Source organism: Tursiops truncatus, chromosome 6 (assembly GCF_011762595.2).
Source record: "Tursiops truncatus isolate mTurTru1 chromosome 6, mTurTru1.mat.Y, whole genome shotgun sequence".
Taxonomy (NCBI): domain Eukaryota; kingdom Metazoa; phylum Chordata; class Mammalia; order Artiodactyla; family Delphinidae; genus Tursiops; species Tursiops truncatus.
This window is the reverse complement of record NC_047039.1, coordinates 114330101-114349741: the sequence shown is the minus strand read 5'-3', so window position 1 is coordinate 114349741 and position 19641 is coordinate 114330101. Positions and strand designations below refer to the sequence as shown.

At 57.1% G+C, this 19641-nt stretch overlaps 1 protein-coding gene across 23 annotated transcripts in view; it reads left to right on the top strand.

The window, feature by feature from the left end:
- Nucleotides 1–696: 696 nt before the first annotated feature.
- Nucleotides 697–19641, top strand: part of SEC16A (SEC16 homolog A, endoplasmic reticulum export factor) — a 32938-nt gene continuing 13993 nt past the window's right edge. For 12 of the 23 annotated variants that reach the window (XR_012332767.1, XR_012332770.1, XR_012332768.1 and 9 more), the window contains exons 1-12: nucleotides 1080–1251; nucleotides 4731–8417; nucleotides 10148–10287; nucleotides 12309–12406; nucleotides 14310–14436; nucleotides 14918–15080; nucleotides 15191–15365; nucleotides 16349–16491; nucleotides 17126–17187; nucleotides 17294–17432; nucleotides 17823–18059; nucleotides 19154–19251. Coding sequence is in view for 19 of the 23 variants with exons in the window: in XM_073806806.1 (XP_073662907.1) it covers nucleotides 4800–8417; nucleotides 10148–10287; nucleotides 12309–12406; nucleotides 14310–14436; nucleotides 14918–15080; nucleotides 15191–15365; nucleotides 16349–16491; nucleotides 17126–17187; nucleotides 17294–17432; nucleotides 17823–18059; nucleotides 19154–19251 (5000 nt within the window). In the remaining 4 variants the exon portion in view is untranslated. Of the gene's footprint in view, nucleotides 920–1078; nucleotides 1252–4730; nucleotides 8418–10147; nucleotides 10288–12308; nucleotides 12407–14309; nucleotides 14437–14917; nucleotides 15081–15190; nucleotides 15366–16348; nucleotides 16492–17125; nucleotides 17188–17293; nucleotides 17433–17822; nucleotides 18060–19153; nucleotides 19252–19641 lie in introns of those variants that run through there. The other 11 variants (XM_073806819.1, XM_033859098.2, XM_073806818.1 and 8 more) reach the window with 6 other exon arrangements.

Genomic DNA, 19641 nt, shown 5'->3' with positions numbered 1-19641 from the left:
GGGGGAGCAACCTCAGGGAGGAACAGGAGGCTGAGGCCCAGCAGCCTAGACTGTCACTCGGTACCTCGGGGGTCGCCCTCATTCAACACAAATATCCTCTCAACAACGGTTAGGGAAAACCACATAGAGATACCGGCTTCCGTCCACAGGGCATCTCTGGGCACAGAGGGAACCGCTGCTCACGGGAAGAAGAGTCAGGGGCCTCGAGGGGGCTTAGGGCAGACAAAAGAGGGGCCGGGGACTGCGCGGCCAGCGCCGGTGGCGAAGGGGGCGGGGAGGGAAAGGGCCGGACGAAGTGTGTGGCCGGGGAAGGCGACGGCCGAGCCGGAGAGGAGGCCGGGCCTGGGCGAGGCGAGGCGGGACGGTGCGACTGGGCGCTGCAGGCGGACAGGACGACCCCCGAAGCGGGAGCCTGGGCGACAAGTGGGGCTTCGACGGGGCCTGTGGACTGGGGGCCGGCGGCGTCTGTCCCTTCCAGGGTTCTGTGCGGAGCACATGGGCACTGCTTTCCGAGAGCTAGACGTGGACGGAGCCGAACTTCCCGGGCAGAACTGGAACCGGGAGCCGTCAGTGGTCGTAACTAGGCAACTCGCGGGCCGCCGCGAGGCGCGCACGCGCAGTTCGCAGGGGCTGCCGGCGCATGCGCGGTCGTCTTCCGCCCGTTTCCCTTCGAAGAGTCCAACGGCAGAATGGGAGGAACGCGCCTGCGCCAGGGTGCTGCTCGGGTTCTCGGCTCAGCCGGGTAGCCGTTCTCGGTCGGTGCACCTGCTGGCGTCAGTCGCTCAAGACTGATTCTTCCCTTGGGTCTTCTTGAAGAATCCCGACTCTTCTCACATCCTAAGTCAGAAGAGACGGGGAGAAAGAGCCGGCATAACTCGGACGACGTCCCAGGGCGGTCCTCGCGCGCCCGACCGGGCAGGTGGGCGGGCAGGTGGGCGAGGGGCGGGACCAATGGATGGGCAGTGAAAGACGGGATGCGGGCGGGGGCGGGGCCAGGGGCGGGGCGGAGTGTCACGAGGGCCCCTGCGAGGGGCGCGGCGCGCGCTGACGTTGCTGCCGGACACGTCGGCGACGCGGTGGCCGCGGGGACCGGAGCCGGATGTGCCAAGATGGCTGCTGCGGCTGCAGTGTCTCCGCTTGTGGAAACCGCCGCGCCGTACTCCGCACGCGGCTCCTGAGGGGCGGGAGCCGGGGGTCGCGGAGGGGCCGGGCGGTAGCCGGAGTGGGCCTGGGCCGCCCTGCGGCGCGCCGGTGAGGGCCGGGGTCTGGGCGGAGGGAGGCGGCCGGGCCGGGCCCAGCCCGGAGCGGACGGCGCGTCTCCTGGGAGCCGCCGGCGGTCGGGCGGGGGCCTGCGGGCTGGGAGGGTCGGGCAGACCCCTTGGTTACCTGCCCGCTCGGGCCGACGTGGCCTCCACCCGCACGGGCTGTCGGGTCAGCTGAGTGGACACTAGCCGTGGTGGCCTCGGTGTGGGGTTGTGTTGGAAAGGCTGGAAGAAAAGCCAGACCTGCGACTTTTTAAGGAGTAGAAGCATTTAGGAAATTTTTTTAACAGTGTAGCTTGCCCTTTGCTTCGAAGGTTCTGAAGTTTTGTGTTCATCGGTTGAAAGGTTTCTGCTGAGCCGTGCGGGCGATGAGGTAGATTGACATTTGAACCAAGGAACAGCCTTGTTGCGTCTGTTGGTAATGGGGCGAGGTGACCAAGATGTTGCAACCGAGGTCGAGCGCTGTGTTTTATACCAAGGGGCAGAGGAATGTGTAAAGCAGCCTGCCCTTTTTGTGAAGAAAGTATTACAGCAGAGCGTCTGGACATGACGCAGCCATTTAAAATCAGTTGTTGCTGCTTTACCTGAAAAGTTTTAAATGGTTTGGAGATTGTGAGTTGCTTATTAAGATTTTGTTTTAAATACATATGATGCAGATGTTAACCAGAGAGGTATTTCCCATCCCCGGATATGGCAAGAAGCAAACTGAGTCACAGACAGGTGTTCCTAGGTTGATACTTTTGCAGGTTTCAGCACAGCCTGCCTCCCTGCAGTTTTCTCCCCCCGTGCCCTTTCTTAGGGCTCCAGGTGTTATCTTAGAAAGATACAGTAAGAGCCAAAAAAAATCAATTCTTTCTTGTTCTTTGTGACTCGTACACCCTTAATAGCAGTTACTGCAGTAAGTCTCAGAATTGTACGGAAAGTTTTCTCCAGGGTAGGTGTGCAGATTTTAATGTGGTTCCTTCTTGCTTCTGTAAACATCTTTTCCGAGTGTCCTTTTTGCTCCTTGTCATTTTTTGCAGTGTTCAGACACTCCCTTCTTTAACATCTAAATGTGTATGATTCTGTACTTAGAAAAGTTGGAGTCTGTGCTGTCTTTGTGTCCGGTGTCCCCTAGTCTGATAGGTACGTCGCTTAGCAGTTGCCGTGAGGGAGATTGTGGGCAGAGCGTAGACTCCCAGGTGCTTCCTGACACGCCGGTTGGTTTACACACTACGCTTGAGGCGACGGCCCTGGCAGGAGAGGAGCGTGCTCTCAGTATCTCAGTTCAGTCGCCGGGGATTTATTTAGAAACAGGCTGTGTTTATTTCACGTAGATCCAAGGCAGCTTAGTTGAAGAGCTGGGGGTCATGAATGATGCATCTTTAGGAAGGTCAGCTGGTTTCTTTGAAGCAGTCTGCCTTTTTTAGAGTTAGGTGACTTGAGGCTACAGAATGACTTACTGGACAGAATAAAATTCACTGTAGTCAAAAGATAAATGATATGCCCTTGCATTGTTTTTCTGCTGGTGAATATAAAAGAAGATCAAAAGAATAATGTTCAAGTCAGAAGGTTGTTCCAAATAAAATCGGTCTATTGCTAAAAAGCTCTCAGTTGTCGGGGAGAGAAGGCAAAGCTGCTTTGTAGGGAAGTGATAGTGTTTGCTTATAAAATGATTCTTAGGCCAGGAGTTGAGAAAACAATTTTAAGGAAGTTTCTGCAAGGAAACATTTTAAGTATAGATGTTATAGAAATTTAGATTCTGGTAAGATTTCCCTGTTAAACAGCCAGAGGGATTAGGGCCTCCCAGAATCCACTGTGAATAGAATTTCGTAAGATTAAACCCAGAAGGGACTTTGAAACCGTCGTTTCATTTCTCACTTTATAGGTGAAGAAATTGGGTCACAGAAGGAGCAGAGGTTGTGGCTGAGCCACTCAGCTGACGCCCAGTCTGGCTCTCACAGTGACACCTGGGGAATAAATCCTCCGGACCTGTTCTCTGTGTGTGTGTGTGTGTGTGTGTGTGTGTGTGTGTGTATTCTTTCTTTTTTAATAAATGCTGCTTAGTGTGGTTGAGGGTCTCCTGCTGAAGCCTTACAAGGAGGATGTCATGTCCTATAAGATGCGTCTGTTTCACAGATAAGAGGAAGAGGCTCTGCTTCTCCTCCCCTTGCTCCGTATAAAGCTGAGCTGCACACGTTCTTTGTTTTAAAATGACAGCTTAGAACCAAATGAAGTCTCTGATGCTGTTCCTCATGTATTTAATTCCATTAAGTTAGAGTGAGTTTCAAAGTGCTCGTCTGTCAGAAAGGGTTCCCTGTTGGCCTGGGATGAGAGTGTGTGCGGGCAGTGATAGTAATGGATTCATAGAGTCATAGGACTCGTTGTCAGGTGGGAATAGGAACTTTCATTTTAAATAACTTTACTCAGTATACGTTTATGCACTTTTTCTTTCGTCTGAGTATCAGAAAGATTCCCAAGTACAGAAACGTTGCGCACCTGCAGAAACGTGGGGGCTAAACCCAGGAGTCCTATCACTTCTTCCTTCGTTGTTGACATGTTTCTGTGATGGGCTCCACTTAATCTGTTTGTGAAGGTTGTTCTGGGAGAAGGACTGACATACAGAGGAGGACTTTGTGAAGAGACCATGCTTGGATTTTTGTCCCAAAAGTGCAGGTTAACTATTCAAGATTATACTTAGTGTGTTTTAGTAAAAAACAAACAACAAAAAACGCTGCAAAGAGGATTCTACCCCCTTGTTCTCTATAAAGGGTTTACGGGCGCCTCGTTGCTACAGCTCTGGTTATCGGAGGCGGCTTGTTTTGCTAGCGGTTGCCAGCCAGTCACGGTGCAGAAAATGAGACATTTTACAGGGTGGGATGCAAGGCGTTTTAGGTGAATACATTTTAGATGTTCATTTTGCAGCTTATATTACTCTGTCATGCGCTCTCATTAAAGAAAACAGAGGAGCAAATTTTTAACTTTTGTTTTCCTTTCAAGATTTAGAATTAACCTGTATGAAAAGTATGATATGCAGTCTTAATAGAGGAGTTGGCTTTTTCTTGGTCTGCGATAATTTACAGGAAAGTGTGGAGGGACTGTGTACCTGGTGTGACTGGCGTTGGCTTCTGCTTGGTCTCTGCCAGCTTGTTGAGGGCACTGTGGAGGCGGTGGGCATTGCCCGTGGGTGCGTAGCTGGGGTACGTAACTGAATCTCGGTGAAGGGCAGCGAGTCACCTCAAGGCACTCGGCTGGCCCCGGCGCAGCCAGCTTCTGCGTCCCGGCTGTGCTGTCACCCCGGGTCCTCCCTCCCGAAATGCCCGGGACAGCAGTTCTCACGGGCGTGGAGGCAGGAGAGGTGTACCCCTCAGGACTGCGTGATGCAAAAGCGTTTGCAGCCTTTTTCTTCTTTCTTAGTTTTCCTGATTGCAGCCAGGACTTTGAATACATGGATTTTACGTATTAATTCTTTTTCTTTTTCTTTTTCAGTTCAAAGTAAGGAACACCTCTATCCTGCTTCTTTCTGTAAGCAGCATCTCATTGTGCAGGAGCTCGACCATGCAACCTCCACCCCAGGCTGTCCCGTCTGGCGTGGTCCGGCCGCCTCCGTCCGGGAGTCCTCAGAACATGTTCTGGTCCAACAGCCCGTACAGGAGACAGGCCAATAGTAATGCACCAGTGGCCCCGATAACCTGCCCACTGCAGCCGGTGACGGACCCGTTTGCTTTTAGTAGACAGGCGCTCCAAAATACATCATTGGGCAGTTCGTCTAAAAGCAGCCCACTCGTTGTGCAAGGCCCAGCCCCACCATTGTCTCTTCAGCGTGCTGGTCTGCCTGGGCCACACACAAATGCCGGGGATAGCTCCCAAGGACCCTGCGAGCCTCTGCCGGCCCCTCCGTTGCAGCCCAGGTCAGATGCCAGCCCATTTCCCGGCGTGCTGAGCCCCTCGGCACCTCCTGGGCCCGAGGTGAACAGGAGAGTCGAGGTCGCTCCCGGCCCGGAGCCTGAAGTTCAGAGCCCGCCGTATCCTCCTCAGTACATTCCAGGAGTGGGTCCGGACAGCTGTCGTGTGGGCCATCCACAGGCGAGCACGCCACGGCCCGACAGACCCCTGAGCAGGCCGAGCCTGCACGACGGCACGGCGACACCAGCAGCGCCCCCTTTCCTCCCTCAGCCTCGTCAGCAAACGCCCGGGCAGTGGGGGCCGGTGCAGGGAGGCCCGCAGCCCTCAGGGCAGCATTACCGGCCCTGCCCTGAGGGACCTGTGCAGAACACGGTGTGCCACGCCTCCAGCGCTGGCCACTTTCCCGCTCCGTCCAACCCGCGTCAGGGTCCTGGCCATGAGCAACACGGCCCCCTGGTGTCTTTACCGGGACCCTCGGCCGGTGACGGGAGAAATGAGGCAGTCTACCTGCAAAGTGGAAACCACTCAGCAAATAGCTTTGATCCAGAAAATGCATTCAGGCAGAATTCCAGAGTTGGGAACGCTCGGGCGGGCCAGGAGTTCAGGTTGAGTCCAGGAGTGAATAGAGAGCAGTTGTCAGACCCGGCTCTCATTAACCCCCTCGCTCAGGGAAACAGCCCAGAAAGCCACTCGCACAACCCCCTGGGTGCCGGGAGCAGCTGGACCCTGCCGGAAGCGGGCTCAGGAGCGCTCTCCATGTTTTTCAAAGGAGGAGAGACAGAGAACGAAGAAAACCTCACATCTGAAAATGCAGTCTCTGCCGGTCAGTCTGACTTTGATGGTTTCTCCCCCGGCCCGGGCCTCGGCCAGCCTCCTGCACGCATGGGGGCAGGAGGCGTTTATCAGGCCTTTCTCAAGGGTTCCAGCAGCGAACCCACGCAGCAGGGAGGAGACCCACAGCCTTACTTTTCTCAGTCTGCAGGCATCCGACACGACAAAGCAACCACTAACGCTGCCGCTGTTGACATGTGGGGTGACACAGCACGTGCGGGGACTCACGGTGCTGGTGGCCCGCGGTACGAGAACGTCGAGAACTTAGAGTTCATTCAGAACCAGGAAGTTCTGCCAAGTGAGCCCCTAAGCGCAGACCCTTCCTCCCCAAGCGCTCAGCTCAGATACGGGCCCCTTCCCGGGCTGGCTGTCCCCAGGCTCAGTGCCGTGGGCCACGCTGGAGGCGGGAGCCCTAATCTCGAGGCCCCAGATGCGACGGCGCAGCCTGCGCGGGCTGAGAGCGTGTCTTCCAGTTACAGCGGCCAGAGCCCTCGGGGTCTTCCCGGTACAGCCAGGCCCCACGACTCGGGGGGCACGTTCATTCAGCAGGAGGTTGGAAAACCTGAACATGAGGCTCCGGGGAGGTTTTTTAAGCAGATCGATTCTTCTCCTGTGGGAGGCGAGACAGACAAGAACACTGTGAGCCAGAACTACCGTGGCAGCCTGCCCCAGCCCTCGGCCCCGAGCCCCCCAAAACCTACGGGAATATTTCAGACGAGTGCAAATAGTTCTTTTGAACCAGTGAAATCGCACTTCACTGGAGTAAAGCCAGTCGAGGCCGACCGCGCCAGCGTGGTGGGCGAGGTGAGGGGGCCCAGCGCCCACCAGAAGCAGCGCAGAGCGGCCGCTGCCGCGCCCGACGCCTCCCCTGGCAACCTGGAGCAGCCCCCCGACAACATGGAGACCCTCTTCCTGCCCCGGGTCTGTGCTCCACCTCTCACCACACCCACGGAGGCCAGTCCCGGGCTTCTGCACGCCGCGGGGCCGCCCTTGGAAGCTGTGCTCCCTGCGCCTGAGAAGAGGCCCTTGACCAGGGCGCAGGGGGCTGTGAAGTGTGAGAGCCCAGCCACGACTCTGTGGGCGCAGAACGAGCTGCCAGATTTTGGAGGCAATGTCCTCCTGGCCCCAGCCGCCCCCGCGCTTCACATGCCCGCGAAACCTCAGCCATCTGAAGTGATCCAGCCTCCAGACGAGGGCGTGTGCGGCCAGCAGTCCCGGCAGCCGGGCCCCGGCCCCACCGTGCAGAGCGGGGACGGCATTGGCGCTTCCGAGAATCTCGAGAATCCTCCCCAAATGGGCGAAGAGGAGGCCCTCCCGCCCCAGGCGGGCCCCGGATACGCCAGTCTGCTGTCCTCCCCACCCGCCGAGTCTCTGCAGAATCAGCCAGTCTTGGTCGCCCAGCCTGATCACAGCTATAACCTGGCTCAGCCGGTTGATTTTTCTGTGTCCTCGTTGAATCCTAATGAGAAGAATCAGTCCTGGAGAGATTCTTTGGCGGCAGATAAGCCCACAGTAAGCAGCCAGGCTGCTGGGGGTGATTCTGGAGAAAACGCTCCTTTGTCTGGGACCCCAGCTGGCTCTCTCATCTGCTCGCCTCTGCCGAACCACCTTGCCCAGAGTAATTTCCCACCAGTTTGTGGTACCTCGGAAATGGTTTCTAGCCAGCCTGCTAGTTTACTGGTTCAACAGCCATCTCACCCAGTTCCAAAGAACTTGCTTCCGGAAAGTCAGAAGATCCATAAAGCAGAGAGCGTTCTTCCCGAGTTAGGTACCGGTCCTGCCGGAAGCACAGGCGCGATGCTAGTTCCACCTGCGAGCAATACCGCGGTCCCCGATAGTAATAAGGCAGATCACTCCGGCAGTCGGGATGAAGCTTCGGGAGCCCTAGACTTTACATTCAGTCGGACTTTGGAAAATCCTGTAGGAATGTATAGCCCGGCCCAAGCCGATAGCCCAGCTTCTTGCCAGCAAACCATCTCCAGTCATCGACCGCGCGGGCCTGGGGCGCATACCCCAGACCGTTTCTACCAACAGGTGACGAAAGCTGCTCAGGACCAGCATGGCCCAGAGAGAGCCCAGCAGGAGACGGCCCCTCCCCCTCCCCCTCCCCAGGGGCCCAAAGCAGCACTTCCAGAGCCTTCAAACCCAGGAGGTCCACCAGGGCAAGGACAGCCCCCAAGCCCAGCCCATCCATCTGCAAGTCCGGCTCTAGCTGACATGGGCCAGCAGCTGCTGCCTCGACCACCTCGGTCCTCCAGCGTGTCCGTCGCATCCACCAGCTCAAGCCAGGCGGCCGCGCGGTCTGACCAGCAGTGGCTGCAGCCGCCGCCTCCAGACTTGGCGTCCTATTACTATTACAGGTCCCTGTACGATGGCTACCAGCCCCCGTACCCCTCACCGTACCCGCCGGATCCTGGCACCGCCCCCCACTATTACCAGGTAGGGTTGAGCTTGTGGACTGTTGAGCCCCCTGACCAGTGGTTTCTTTCTCACGTCATGTGCCTTGGCGGGGTTCTGTTGGTCAGTTCTGAGGTGACCCGTAGTCAGCCATCACGTGCTGCTTCGTGAGAGGAGTGCTGCCTGGTCACAGCTTGTTCTGCTGAGCGCGGCCTTTCTCTTGGAAGTCCACACCGTGCGTTAGCACATTGAGTTGGGTAGAATAAATACCTGATTAATTTTTGCTTAACACAGCACATCCCAACTTACGTGACAGAAAGGACCTTCGTTTCCCGTCCTGCCTGTTGGCTTTCCGCAGACCCAGGGTTCGTGGTTGCACAGTTTGGGAAACTGGAATAGCCTCCTGAAGCTTCTTTGTGGTTTTGACCTTAAAACCTACCTAAGAAGCAGCAGGAAAACTCTAGTCTTTCAAATGCCTCCTTCAGAATGAAATTATTTAGGGGAAAAAGTTAGGTTTGGAGTGTAATCCAAATGAAACAGCTGAGAGTGGTGTAATTCCATAAGCTTCTTTCAGGTACGTTGTGATGGTGGCGGCAGAGCAAGGGGCCCCACTGTGCTACCAGAAGACCCTTGCCTCTTTTCACACGATGCAGGCCCACGAATGCCGTTTAAGTTCTGTTTAATCCTGCCTTAGTGTGAAAAAGTGATCCAGGTGGACACACGTTTGATTACTGTCCGCTTCTCACCATCTCTCGTCCTGGCCAGCATCACCCACGGGCAGCAGAGGCAGAAGGATTGTGGACCAGAAGTTTGAAGTCCACTGTCTGACATGGGGGCAGGTGCCGCACTGGAGGCCCTGCAGTCAGAAGAGGCTGAGGGAGCAGGGCTGCCCCGGTGATGGGGCTGCCTCACGGGCTGTGGGCATCTTTGCACGTGTGGGAACAGGCACACACCTAACCCCTGAGACCTGGGAATCCTAGATCCAGAAGGAACCCCGTAGAAGGAAATTACGCTGTGCCCAGAGCCCAGGAAGGCCTGGCAGTGCATGGAGGGGCCACATACCTGCTCTGGGCCCTTGTCCAGCAGCTGCGTCTGCATCCCGGTGTCCCAGCCAGCGCCCAGCATCACTTCTGTGGGAGCCCACTTCCTTCTGCCTTGTCTCTGTGTCTCTGCAGATTCCAGTAGTGGTTAAGAACAAGTCCATTTTATGTGATTTCTCGTCCTCTGCTGGGTGATGGTGGAGCGTCAGGCTGAGTCAGGGAGGACTGATGCTGGCTCGTGCCTGGGTCACCTCGTGTCTACTTCAAGTCCCGACGTAGCCGTAGAGCCATGGGGGTTCATCGGTCTGTAATGGGGCTGAAAGCCTCGTAAGGATAGAATACGATACTCCTTTTGAGGCTGCCTGTAGCTTCAGGACCCGTTCCAGTGGACCCTCGTTCTTTTGCTTCCCTGAGATGGTGTCTGAAACGGGACCCGAGCTTGTGGGGTCATGGCACCTATGCAAGTGAGACCTCGGGAAGCAGATGACAGAGTCCTCACGAGTCACCGCAGGACCCGGGTCGTGGCCCGCTGATGGTGGGCCGTCTCCTGAGCCCGGCCAGGGCAGTCTGTCTTAGGAATGTGGCCGTGGATTTCATTTTTTTTGATTGTTTCGCATGAAGGAAGCCCCGTGTCTGGGGCCCATCCGGAGGGCACCGCCTGTACCGTGAGAACTCGTGCCGGTTGCTCGATGAGTTGGCTCTTGGCATCTAACGGAGGCATCCTTCTTTCAGCAGGACATCTACGGCCTCTATGAGCCCAGATACAGGCCCTACGATGGTGCAGCCGCTGCCTTCGCAGACAGCTACCGCTACCCCGAGCTCGAGCGGCCCAGCTCCCGGGCGAGTCACTGCTCGGACCGGCCAGCTGCCAGGTGATTGACGTTTATGTTGCCGGCTGTGGTAGTAACTTAGTGATTTGAAAAGGACCGTGTTTGTAAAGAACCATACAGACCTGTTTAACGTGTGTTTACGTTCTGTGGGTGTGGACAGATGATAGGATGCATCTTTAAATCGAGATAAGCGCGCTGCTGCCAGGTCACGGATGTGTCATCAGTTGGCCTTTGGTCAGACCGGACCCTGTGCAGCGCCACCAGGAAGCCACCCCTGCCCTCGTGCGGGCTTCCTCCCAGCCCGGGCAGTGGTCCCGTCGCCGAGGGACGCACACAGCTCCGCGGGTGCCGAGGCAGCGTTTCCCCCGTGCAGGTCCTTCGCCGCCTCTGGTGACAGGGTGCCCGGACTCCCGGGCCAGGCAGGCGCGGGCCAGAACATGGAGTGGTCTGTTGGCAGCGGCCGCCGCAAGCCTGGGCTCTGTCCCGGGCACTGCCCGCCGGGCTGCGAGGCCGCCAGCCACTCCCTCCCGCTTCTCTCTCCCCTGACAGATCTCCTCTCAGTTTTGCGATCACAGATGAGGCATTTTGAAAGAGTCTTGGCATCATGCCTTCTGCTGAGTAAAAGCTTAGGCAGGCCACAGTCCTCCCCCCAGGGGTGTCGGGGGCTGCAGAGCCCGCCCGCTGTGGCTCCTCCCGCGCCCCGGGCCCTCGTCTCACCGGGCCGGGTTTGCCATGAGGGTGCAAGGCTCCTTCGGCTCGTGATAGAGTCTGGGCGCGGGTGAAGACCGCGTCCACGCACCACCTTTCAAAATCGGGGCTGCTTTTGCTGCTTCCCACGTCTTCAGTAGCTCACCTGGAGACGAGGCCCTGCCTCTGTGAGCCGGCCCGTCCAGCTGGCCCCCCTCCGTCGCTGGGAGGGACACGCTGAGCCACTGGGCCTGGCGCTCTGGGAGGTGAGACTGGAGTCCCAAGTGGGCGTTCTGATTCGGGGAGAGCAGCGGGCAGGTGTGTTCCAGGAGCCCTGAGAGGCGAGGGAGGGTGGAGGCAGGGCCGGGGCGCACCGTGCTCTGCCGCTTGTCGCCTGCAGGCCGGGTCGGGTTACCTGGCAGGGTGTCCCCACCGCTCACATGGAGGGAGAGCAGCCTCTCCCCTCTCCTGCCCTGTGCGTGTGTGCACACGTGTGTGCAGGCCTGCGTGTTGTGCGTGTGCCTGGTGTGGTCACATCCCGGCAGGAGGGGAGAACGAGCCTTGGGTTTCTGCGGCGGAGTCTTTCCTGACGGGCGCCCGGGGCTGGAGAGGGCAGCGGGGTGGGCGTGCTCTGGCTCTGCCCTTGGTCAGGTCACTTTTCTGGAGCTCCCCCCGGTGGTGGGTGGAGGCGGTGCACTGGGGTGCTCCCTCCAGGGCCCCCACCCAGCGGGTGCTGTCCCTGTGGCAGGTGGGGGGGGCCGGACACTCCTGAGGGGCAGCTGCACCCCCAGGAGTGAGCCATTCCCCAGGGGTACACGAGGCACAGTTTAGAATCTTCCTGCCCCGGAAGACCTGCTACCTGCCTGTCCTGCTCAGGGTCGGCAGCACAGCTGGGCCTGGGAAGCCAGCCTTGGTCTGGCCCGTGTCGCGAGTCCTGGGCCGTCAGCTGGCAGGGTGCGAGGGCCCTTTTCCCCGCGCAGGACGCGCGGGTCGCGGTCTGTGTAGAGGGTGTTACAGTCGGCGCCCGCTTGGTCTTGATAGCTCCGTGCTTTTTGCTTCTGCTGAGCATGATGTCAAGAACGTGAGGCCCTGCTCTTAAGCACTGGCTGTATAGCACGCAGCACTGAGCGCGCGAGAAGGGTTAGTTCTTTTATGCTGAATGGCACTTAAATAGTTATTTCAACAGATAAATTTTAATTTGCCGTACGGTAGGGAATCCTGCAATCTTACCATTGTTACTGGTTCGGATCTCCCGATGAGAACTTTTTCACAACCAAGGTGCTCTGTTGTGAATGCCTGTTGCTCTGGGTGTAATTTGTGTCCCACTTTAAGAAACAGGTAATTTGTTTTTTAACAGCACTGTGTGTTTTTTTCAGGCAAGGGTATCCTGAAGGTTACTATAATTCCAAAAGTGGATGGAGCAGTCAGAGTGACTACTATGCAAATTATTATTCCAGCCAGTACGATTATGGAGGTATGTTCAGGCGTTTTCATCGGTCGACGGCCAGCAGATTCAGACCGTTCAGACCGTTCGTGCGGCTGGGTGCAGAGTGGCGCGCTGTGGGATTTCTTAGGAAACCTTCCCTTTTGGTAGTCTTACGATCTTAGCTAAGAGCCAAAATAATTGAAAGTAGTTTGCGTCTAGAAATAATTATATCGCTATTTTTCATTAAGAAATTATATCTTAATTGTAGCGTTGTGTCTGTATCGTATTAGTAGTTTTCTTTGATTTTCCAGCAAAGCATAATTATCAGTAGTTCTAGAGTATGTAACTTGTCCATATGTGGCTGTTTAAATTGATTAAAATCAGTAAAATGAGGGACCGGCTGCTCACTGCAGTGGCCACGTGTGACGTGCTCCACATGTGGCCAGAGCCCCCACATCACACAGGGCAGACGCAGGACGTTCCGGGTGCCACTGCTGTCTGGCAGTGTGTGCGTCTTGGCACGTGTCCCCTGAGCCGCCCTGCTGGTCCCCCTGCCAGGCTGTGGCCCTCACCGTCCCAACATGGCTACCCGCTTCTGCGTCCCCCGGGGCTCTTCCTCCACTTTTGTGTTTGGACTGCTTCATGCGTAGTTCTGCACATGCTTGCTCAAAGTGGTGTATCTGGTTTGCTTATAATGTTAATGTGCTTTTTTCCTCTGCATTTGCTTTATTTATTTATTTATTTATTTTTGGCTGCGTTGGGTCTTTGTTGTTGCCCGCGGGCTTTCTCTAGTTGCGGTGAGCAGGGGCTACTCTTCGTTGTGGCGAGCAGGTGCTACTCTTCGTTGCGGTGCGCAGGCTTTTCATTGTGGTGGCTTCTCTTGTTGTGGAGCACGGGCTCTAGGCACGTGGGCTTCAGTAGTTGCGGCGTGTGGGCTTCATTAGTTACAGCGTGCAGGCTCAGTAGTTGTGGCACGCGGGCTTCAGTAGTTGTGGTTCGCGGGCTCTAGAGCACAGCCTCAGTAGTTGTGGTGCACGGGCTTAGTTGCTCCGCACAACTAAGAAGATGTTGGATCTTCCTGGACCAGGGCTCGAACCCGTGTCCCCTGCATTGGCTGGCAGATTTGTCCCCTGCATTGGCAGGTGGATTCTTAACCACTGTGCCACCAGGGAAGTCCCTTAATGTGCCTTTTTTTTTTTTTTTGCGCGGTACGCGGACCTCTCACTGTTGTGGCCTCTCCCGTTGCGGAGCACAGGCTCCGGACGCGCAGGCTCAGCGGCCATGGCTCACGGGCCCAGCCGCTCCGCGGCATGTGGGATCTTCCCGGACCGGGGCACGAACCCGTGTCCCCCACATCGGCAGGCGGACTCTCAACCACTGCGCCACCAGGGAGGCCCCTTAATGTGCTTTTTTAGAGTAATCTAGTTTTGAGAGTATTTTTTAAATTTTGTTTATTTTTTATTCAGGTACAGTTGTTGTACAAGGTTGTGCTAATCTCTGCTGTACAGCAAGCAAGGTGACTCAGTTACGCACACATATACATTCTGTTTTCATATTCTTTTCCCTTATGGTTTATCCCAGGAGACTGGATATGGTTCCCTGTGCTCTACAGTAGGATCTTGTTCATCGTTGAGAGTATTTCCTAAAGCTCTTTGGCTCACATTAGAGAAAAGAGATACGAATAAAAAAAAATTTTTTTTTTCTTTTTAATCACGTGTGTTGAGAGAAAAGCTGTCAGTGGCCGTTAGGTATCACAGTACAGGCAGGACACGGCCGTGTCCTCTGGTGTCTCACAGTTAACACTCCCTGGGGTCGTGCTGATTTTCGGGAGGAAAGTTTGGTTGCTCTCTGAGGCTGAAAGCATTCTTCAGTCCTGGGGTGGCCTGGTTTTGTGACGGCCAGAGGGGTGTCTTTTGCACATTGTACTGACCCATTAATCTCTCGCCTGCAGATCCAGGTCACTGGGATCGGTACCACTATGGTTCTCGGTCCAGGGACCCCCGCACCTATGACCGGAGGTGTTGGTATGACGCTGACTACGAACCGTATAGGAAGGAAAGCTATGCTTATGGGGACAGGTTGGTGGAATAGATTTTGCTAAGGAGGGTGGGTCGTGATCAGCTGCGCTTCTGCGTCTGTGCCCTCGGGTCTTTGTAATTCACTCAAGAGCTACAGTTGTGTCTGGCTTCCTGGGGGGCAGTCACCATCGGGAGGAACGGGATGAACTGGCCCTCCCAGTGGCTCTCTCCTTGGGCTCTTGGAGGGGGACTGGCCTCAGAACCAGCGCCGCGCGTCAGTTCATCCTCCTCTTCTCGGGTCCGTGAGAGGGGTGACCACCTCAGACGGACCCCCAGCCTGCCTCTCTAACCCTAAGGCAGGGTCTGAACTTGGCCTTGGGATGCGGTGACTCCATTCGAGGGTGGGCTCTGACGAGCGCTGTCCGTAGGATCGGGACTCGCGGCGGCGAGGACCTGGGGGGCTCACTGCCACGTGGCACGGGAGCATGGGCCCTGGAGGTACTCTCCCCGAGCCCCGGCCTCTGCCCCTCTGCTTCCCCAGGCCTGAGAAATACGACGACCACTGGAGGTACGACCCCCGCTTCACCGGGAGTTTTGACGACGAGCCCGAGCCCCACAGGGACCCTTACGGGGAGGAGGTGGACCGGCGGAGCGAGCACTCAGCGCGGAGCCTGCACAGCAGCTTCAGCTCCCACTCCCACCAGGTGGGCGGGCGGGCGGGGGCCGGCCCGGGCCCCAGGGTTCTGGTGGCCACCTGGGGTCCCGCCGCAGGCGTGGCAAAGAGACTTCACCTGTTTGCTCTTTGCTCTCTAAGAGTCAGGTGTACAGAGGTCGCAACGTGACTGCTGGGCCCTACGAGGCGCCCCCTCCACCGGGCTCCTTCCACGGCGATTATGCCTACGGCCCCTACAGCGGCGATTTCCACGGCACCCCGGGCTTCCCGGAGTACGGCTACCCTGCTGAGGCCAGCTGGCCCTCCGTGGACCAAGGTGTGTGTGGCGAGGCCCTGCGTGCCCACAGGGGCAGAGGGAGGCCGAGGCCCACCTTGGGGCGGCGTCCCGAGCCTGGGATGGGAGAGGGGGACTGAGTCGTCACCAGGATGGGGATTGGCAATGGCTTGGCCTGGGCATCCCTGCCGAGCAAGGGCCCTATGCCACCACGTGCCCGTCCTGAGGGGCAGCGCTTGCCACGCTAGGCTGCTGGTGCCCTGTGGGCTGCAGTCTGGCTCACAGGCCTGGGAGCTGCCCGGCCTGTCCATCGTGTCCACTTCAGTGTGGCTCTGACCTCAGGCTCCTCTGCCACGTTCTTGGGGGGGCCTCAGTGTAGCCCTAGTGCCGACCACACGGGTCCGTGGATCTTGGAGGGAAACTTGAAAAACTCCAGTTCATATGCTTATCACGCAGGCCACATTCTCATTTCGCCTTTGAGATATTTGATCAAATGCTGTTTCTTGGAAAACTGCACAAGTATGTGAAGTTTTAGAACATGACAGTATAAAATATAAAATAATGGACTTTCTTAAAGCGTCATTTGATTAAAAATTTCACCTCCTGTTTGGCTTGAGGTGTTTCACTCTTGGTCGTTTTCCTTGCCGCTCCCTCCGATGCTCGTGGTCTGAGGGTGAGGCTGTGAAGAGCGCTCAGGGCGCAGGGGCTGAGGGGCCACCCGAGCAGCAGGAAGCACGAGCACTGCTTTCTGTGAGCAGCGCCTCCTGGCGGCTTTTAAAGGAGCGTTCTCAGCTTAGAGGAGAGTGTTCTCACTTTAACGGTTAGGATGTTTTTCTGGCATATGTTTAAGTTCTATTTTTTAATAGGATATTTAACAATTACTAACTACAGTTGAAAGTCAGTTCATCTTGATGATCTGTGATTCCAGCTGCATGGGCATCTGGAAAATCTCAGCTGTTGATTTAGTTCAGAAGCGTTAAAAAGTGACCTACGGGTTGTTTCTTTCTCATTTTATTTAAATGTAGCTCCATCGAGACCAGCTTCTCCTGAGAAATTCTCTGGGCCGCACACCTGTGCCAGGTTCGGTCCTGGGGGTCAGCTCATCAAAGTGATTCCAAATCTGCCTTCAGAAGGACAGCCTGCGTTGGTTGAAGTTCACAGCATGGAGGTAATTCCACGGGGAGAAGCTGCGCGTCGCCCTCCAGGTTGCCCGTGCTCTGCAGTTTGTCACCTTCAGCTCGTGTGCTGTTGTCTGAAGACACAGGCTTGGGAATGTTTGCTTCCGCGAATCCTCAGTTTGTCGGTCGTTTCAGTTCTGCTTGGTCATCTTTCCCTCCCGGACTCAGCATTTTCAGAGTCTGCGCTGGGTGTCGTGTTAGACTTGGTTTTATTGTATGTTCCTTTTCTGTCTTTAAGTGAATTCCTGACTTTGGGGTGAGGACCCTGTCCGTACTCATTTTACTGCTGATTCTGGAGAGCGGGCAGAGGTGCCTCACGATCTCGGGGGGCTGGTGCGGGGCGCCCTGCTCCGTGCCCTGGCAGGCCTCTTCCATCACGTGCATCCAGGCCCTGCCTCAGAGTCTGGGGGGTGGGTCTCACTGCTTAAACAGAGTTTGAAAGTCACTGTTGTGGAACAAGTTGCCCATACTCCGTGAGGGAGGCTTTGCCTCCCCACTTGGAGGGACAGGCCGTCCTGAGGATGGCGTCCGTTCCTCTGTCTGCCGATGTAGCCAGGCCGGGCGTTGACCTGCCTGCCCCCGTGAACAGCTCTCTCTCTGTCCCCTCTCCTGTCCCCACCTCAGACCTTGCTGCAACACACGCCAGAGCAGGAGGAGATGCGGGCGTTCCCGGGGCCTCTTGGCAAGTACGTGCCCCACGATCGCGTCCGCGGTGCCTCTCCGCCAGAGGTGCCGAGCACGGCCTCGCAGGTGCAGTGGCTGCTGTTCACTGAGTGTGTGTTCTTTTTGCAGAGATGACACCCATAAAGTGGATGTTATTAATTTTGCACAGAGCAAAGCTACAAAATGTTTACAGAATGAAAATTTAATTGACAAAGAGTCCGCAAGTCTTCTTTGGAGCTTTATTGTTCTGTTATGCAGACAGAACGGGGTACGTGTCTCCTTCCTTGAACCGCTCTTCTCGTGGGCCTCTAGTCCCGGGAGTCCTCAGCACCCCCGAGGAGGGTTAGGCGGGATTTCTGCGCCAGGCTGCACCGTCCAGGGGCTCCCCCAGGACGGGTGTCTCGGCGGTGATTTGGGGACGCGGCAGCCAAGCGGGGTGCGTGGTTTGGGGTGAAGGGCGGTTTGGGCTCCCGGTCATCGGCCCGTCCGGTGCATGCGGCCTGCCCGCCTCTCTCCCGGCCGAGGCGGTCGAAGTCGCTCGCCCGCGAAGGCCCTTCGTAGACCTCCCCCGACCAGGACCGGGGTCCCGTCACTCCCGCAGGAGGGTGCTGCTTGTGGTTAAGCCTGTCTCCCTTCCTGCCCCTGCTGCCCCTCGCAGACCGTGGTGGGCACGGACATCGCGGAACTCTTGTTACGAGACCACCGAACCGTGTGGCTTCCTGGGAAGTCGCCCAGTGAGGCCAACCTGATCGATTTCACTCATGAGCCTGCGGAGCAGGTGGAGGAGGAGTCCGGGGAGGCCCAGCTCTCGTTTCTCACTGACAGTCAGGCCGCCACCACCCTTGAGAAGGACACGGAGCGGTTCCGAGAGCTGCTGCTCTACGGCCGCAAGAAGGTGAGCGGCCCGAGCTCGGGCGCGGGGCGGGGGGCAGGGCCTGCTCCCGGGGCGCCAGCGTCTAGAGCGGAACGCGCTGCCGGGGTCTTGTTCTGCAAAGACTGTCTGGCACCTCGTGTGTCGTGTCTCTGAAGGTGCGAATAGTGGCTTCTCCAGCGCTGCTGGTGTCAGACGTGCAGGTTCCGTTTTTAGTCATCTGACAGACGCGTAGACTGGGCTCAGGCTGCACCCCTGCCGTGTGTAGCGTGTCTCGGGGTAAACACGTGTGCGACACAGAGGCAGCGCGTTCTCACGCAGTTGGGGTGAGCTCACCGCGCCACCGCGAGTGGGTGCTGGGCACAGCCCGGGCCCAGGTGGGGAGCGCCTTGGGGACACGCCCCGGCTTTGCTCTGTGGGGCACCTGGTGGTGCAGCGGGCGCGGGGGGGGGCACAGTTGGAGCGCCTGCTGGGCTCTGGCAGCGGGGGTCTGGCGGGCCCGGAGTTCTTGGCACTCTTATGTCACGATAGACTCAGAAGACGCATGTTTGGTGAGTAAATGGTCTTAATGTGGCCGTTTTACAGCTAGTTGAAATCTTCTGATCTGTTACATTTAATTACCATTTCTCTGTTGCAACGTTTCTGCTTCCTGGTCACAAGTTTTCTAAGTTGTGGCCCAGATCACTTTGGATACAGGGAGGCTGAAGTAATCAAGGCCCTGTTGGTGCTGAGCACAGGCCCTCAGGGCCCAGGGGTCACTCGGGGCCTGGGGAGTTCACGTCCCCCGGCCTTTCTCATGGCGGAGATGACAGGCGGGAGAAGGCCGTGCTACTTCTCCGTCGTCCCTGGTTCTGACGGTGTGCTCGTCCTGTGCTGGTGATGAAAGCGGGGTTCCTACGCGGAGACCCCCTCCCGCAGGGACTCTGCGGCTACAGCGAAAACGGTGAAACTCGCCCGCTCTTCGTTTTTGAACTGGGAGCGTGTGTGTTGGAGCCTTTGATCCGCTTGCTTTTTCACGTGCAGCCGAGCCCTCTCCTCCTCCGTGACCGCGTGTGACGACACACGTCCCGTCGCTCCCGCTGTTCTCGGGGTTCAGGGAGCCTCTCGCTGCTTTGCAGGATGCTCTGGAGTCGGCGATGAAGAACGGCTTGTGGGGTCACGCCCTGTTACTTGCCAGCAAGATGGACAGCCGGACGCACGCCAGAGTCATGACCAGGTGAGGAGTCCGGGCGTGCCTGCAGGCGGGGGTCCGGGCCTCGTCAGCTGTGGGAAGCCCCCGGTCCCCATACTCTTGTCAGAGGAAGCTGGGGAGTCCCGTCTGCCACCCACGGCTGTGGGCGTGCTGGGCCCTCTTCCTCGGGTTGCGTTGCTAAAGGAGTTACTTTTTTTTTGTTAACTTCAGGCTTTTTAGTTCTATAAAATCTCAGCAGGGAGTTCCCTGGCAGTCCAGTGTTCAGGACTGTGCGCTTCCACTGCCAGGGGCCCTGGTTCAGTCCCTGGTCCAGGAACTAAGACCCCGCATGCCGCGCAGTGTGACCCGCCCCCCGCCAAAAAAATCTCAGTGAACTCCATCGTCTGCATCCTTTACAGCCTTTTAAAGACATTG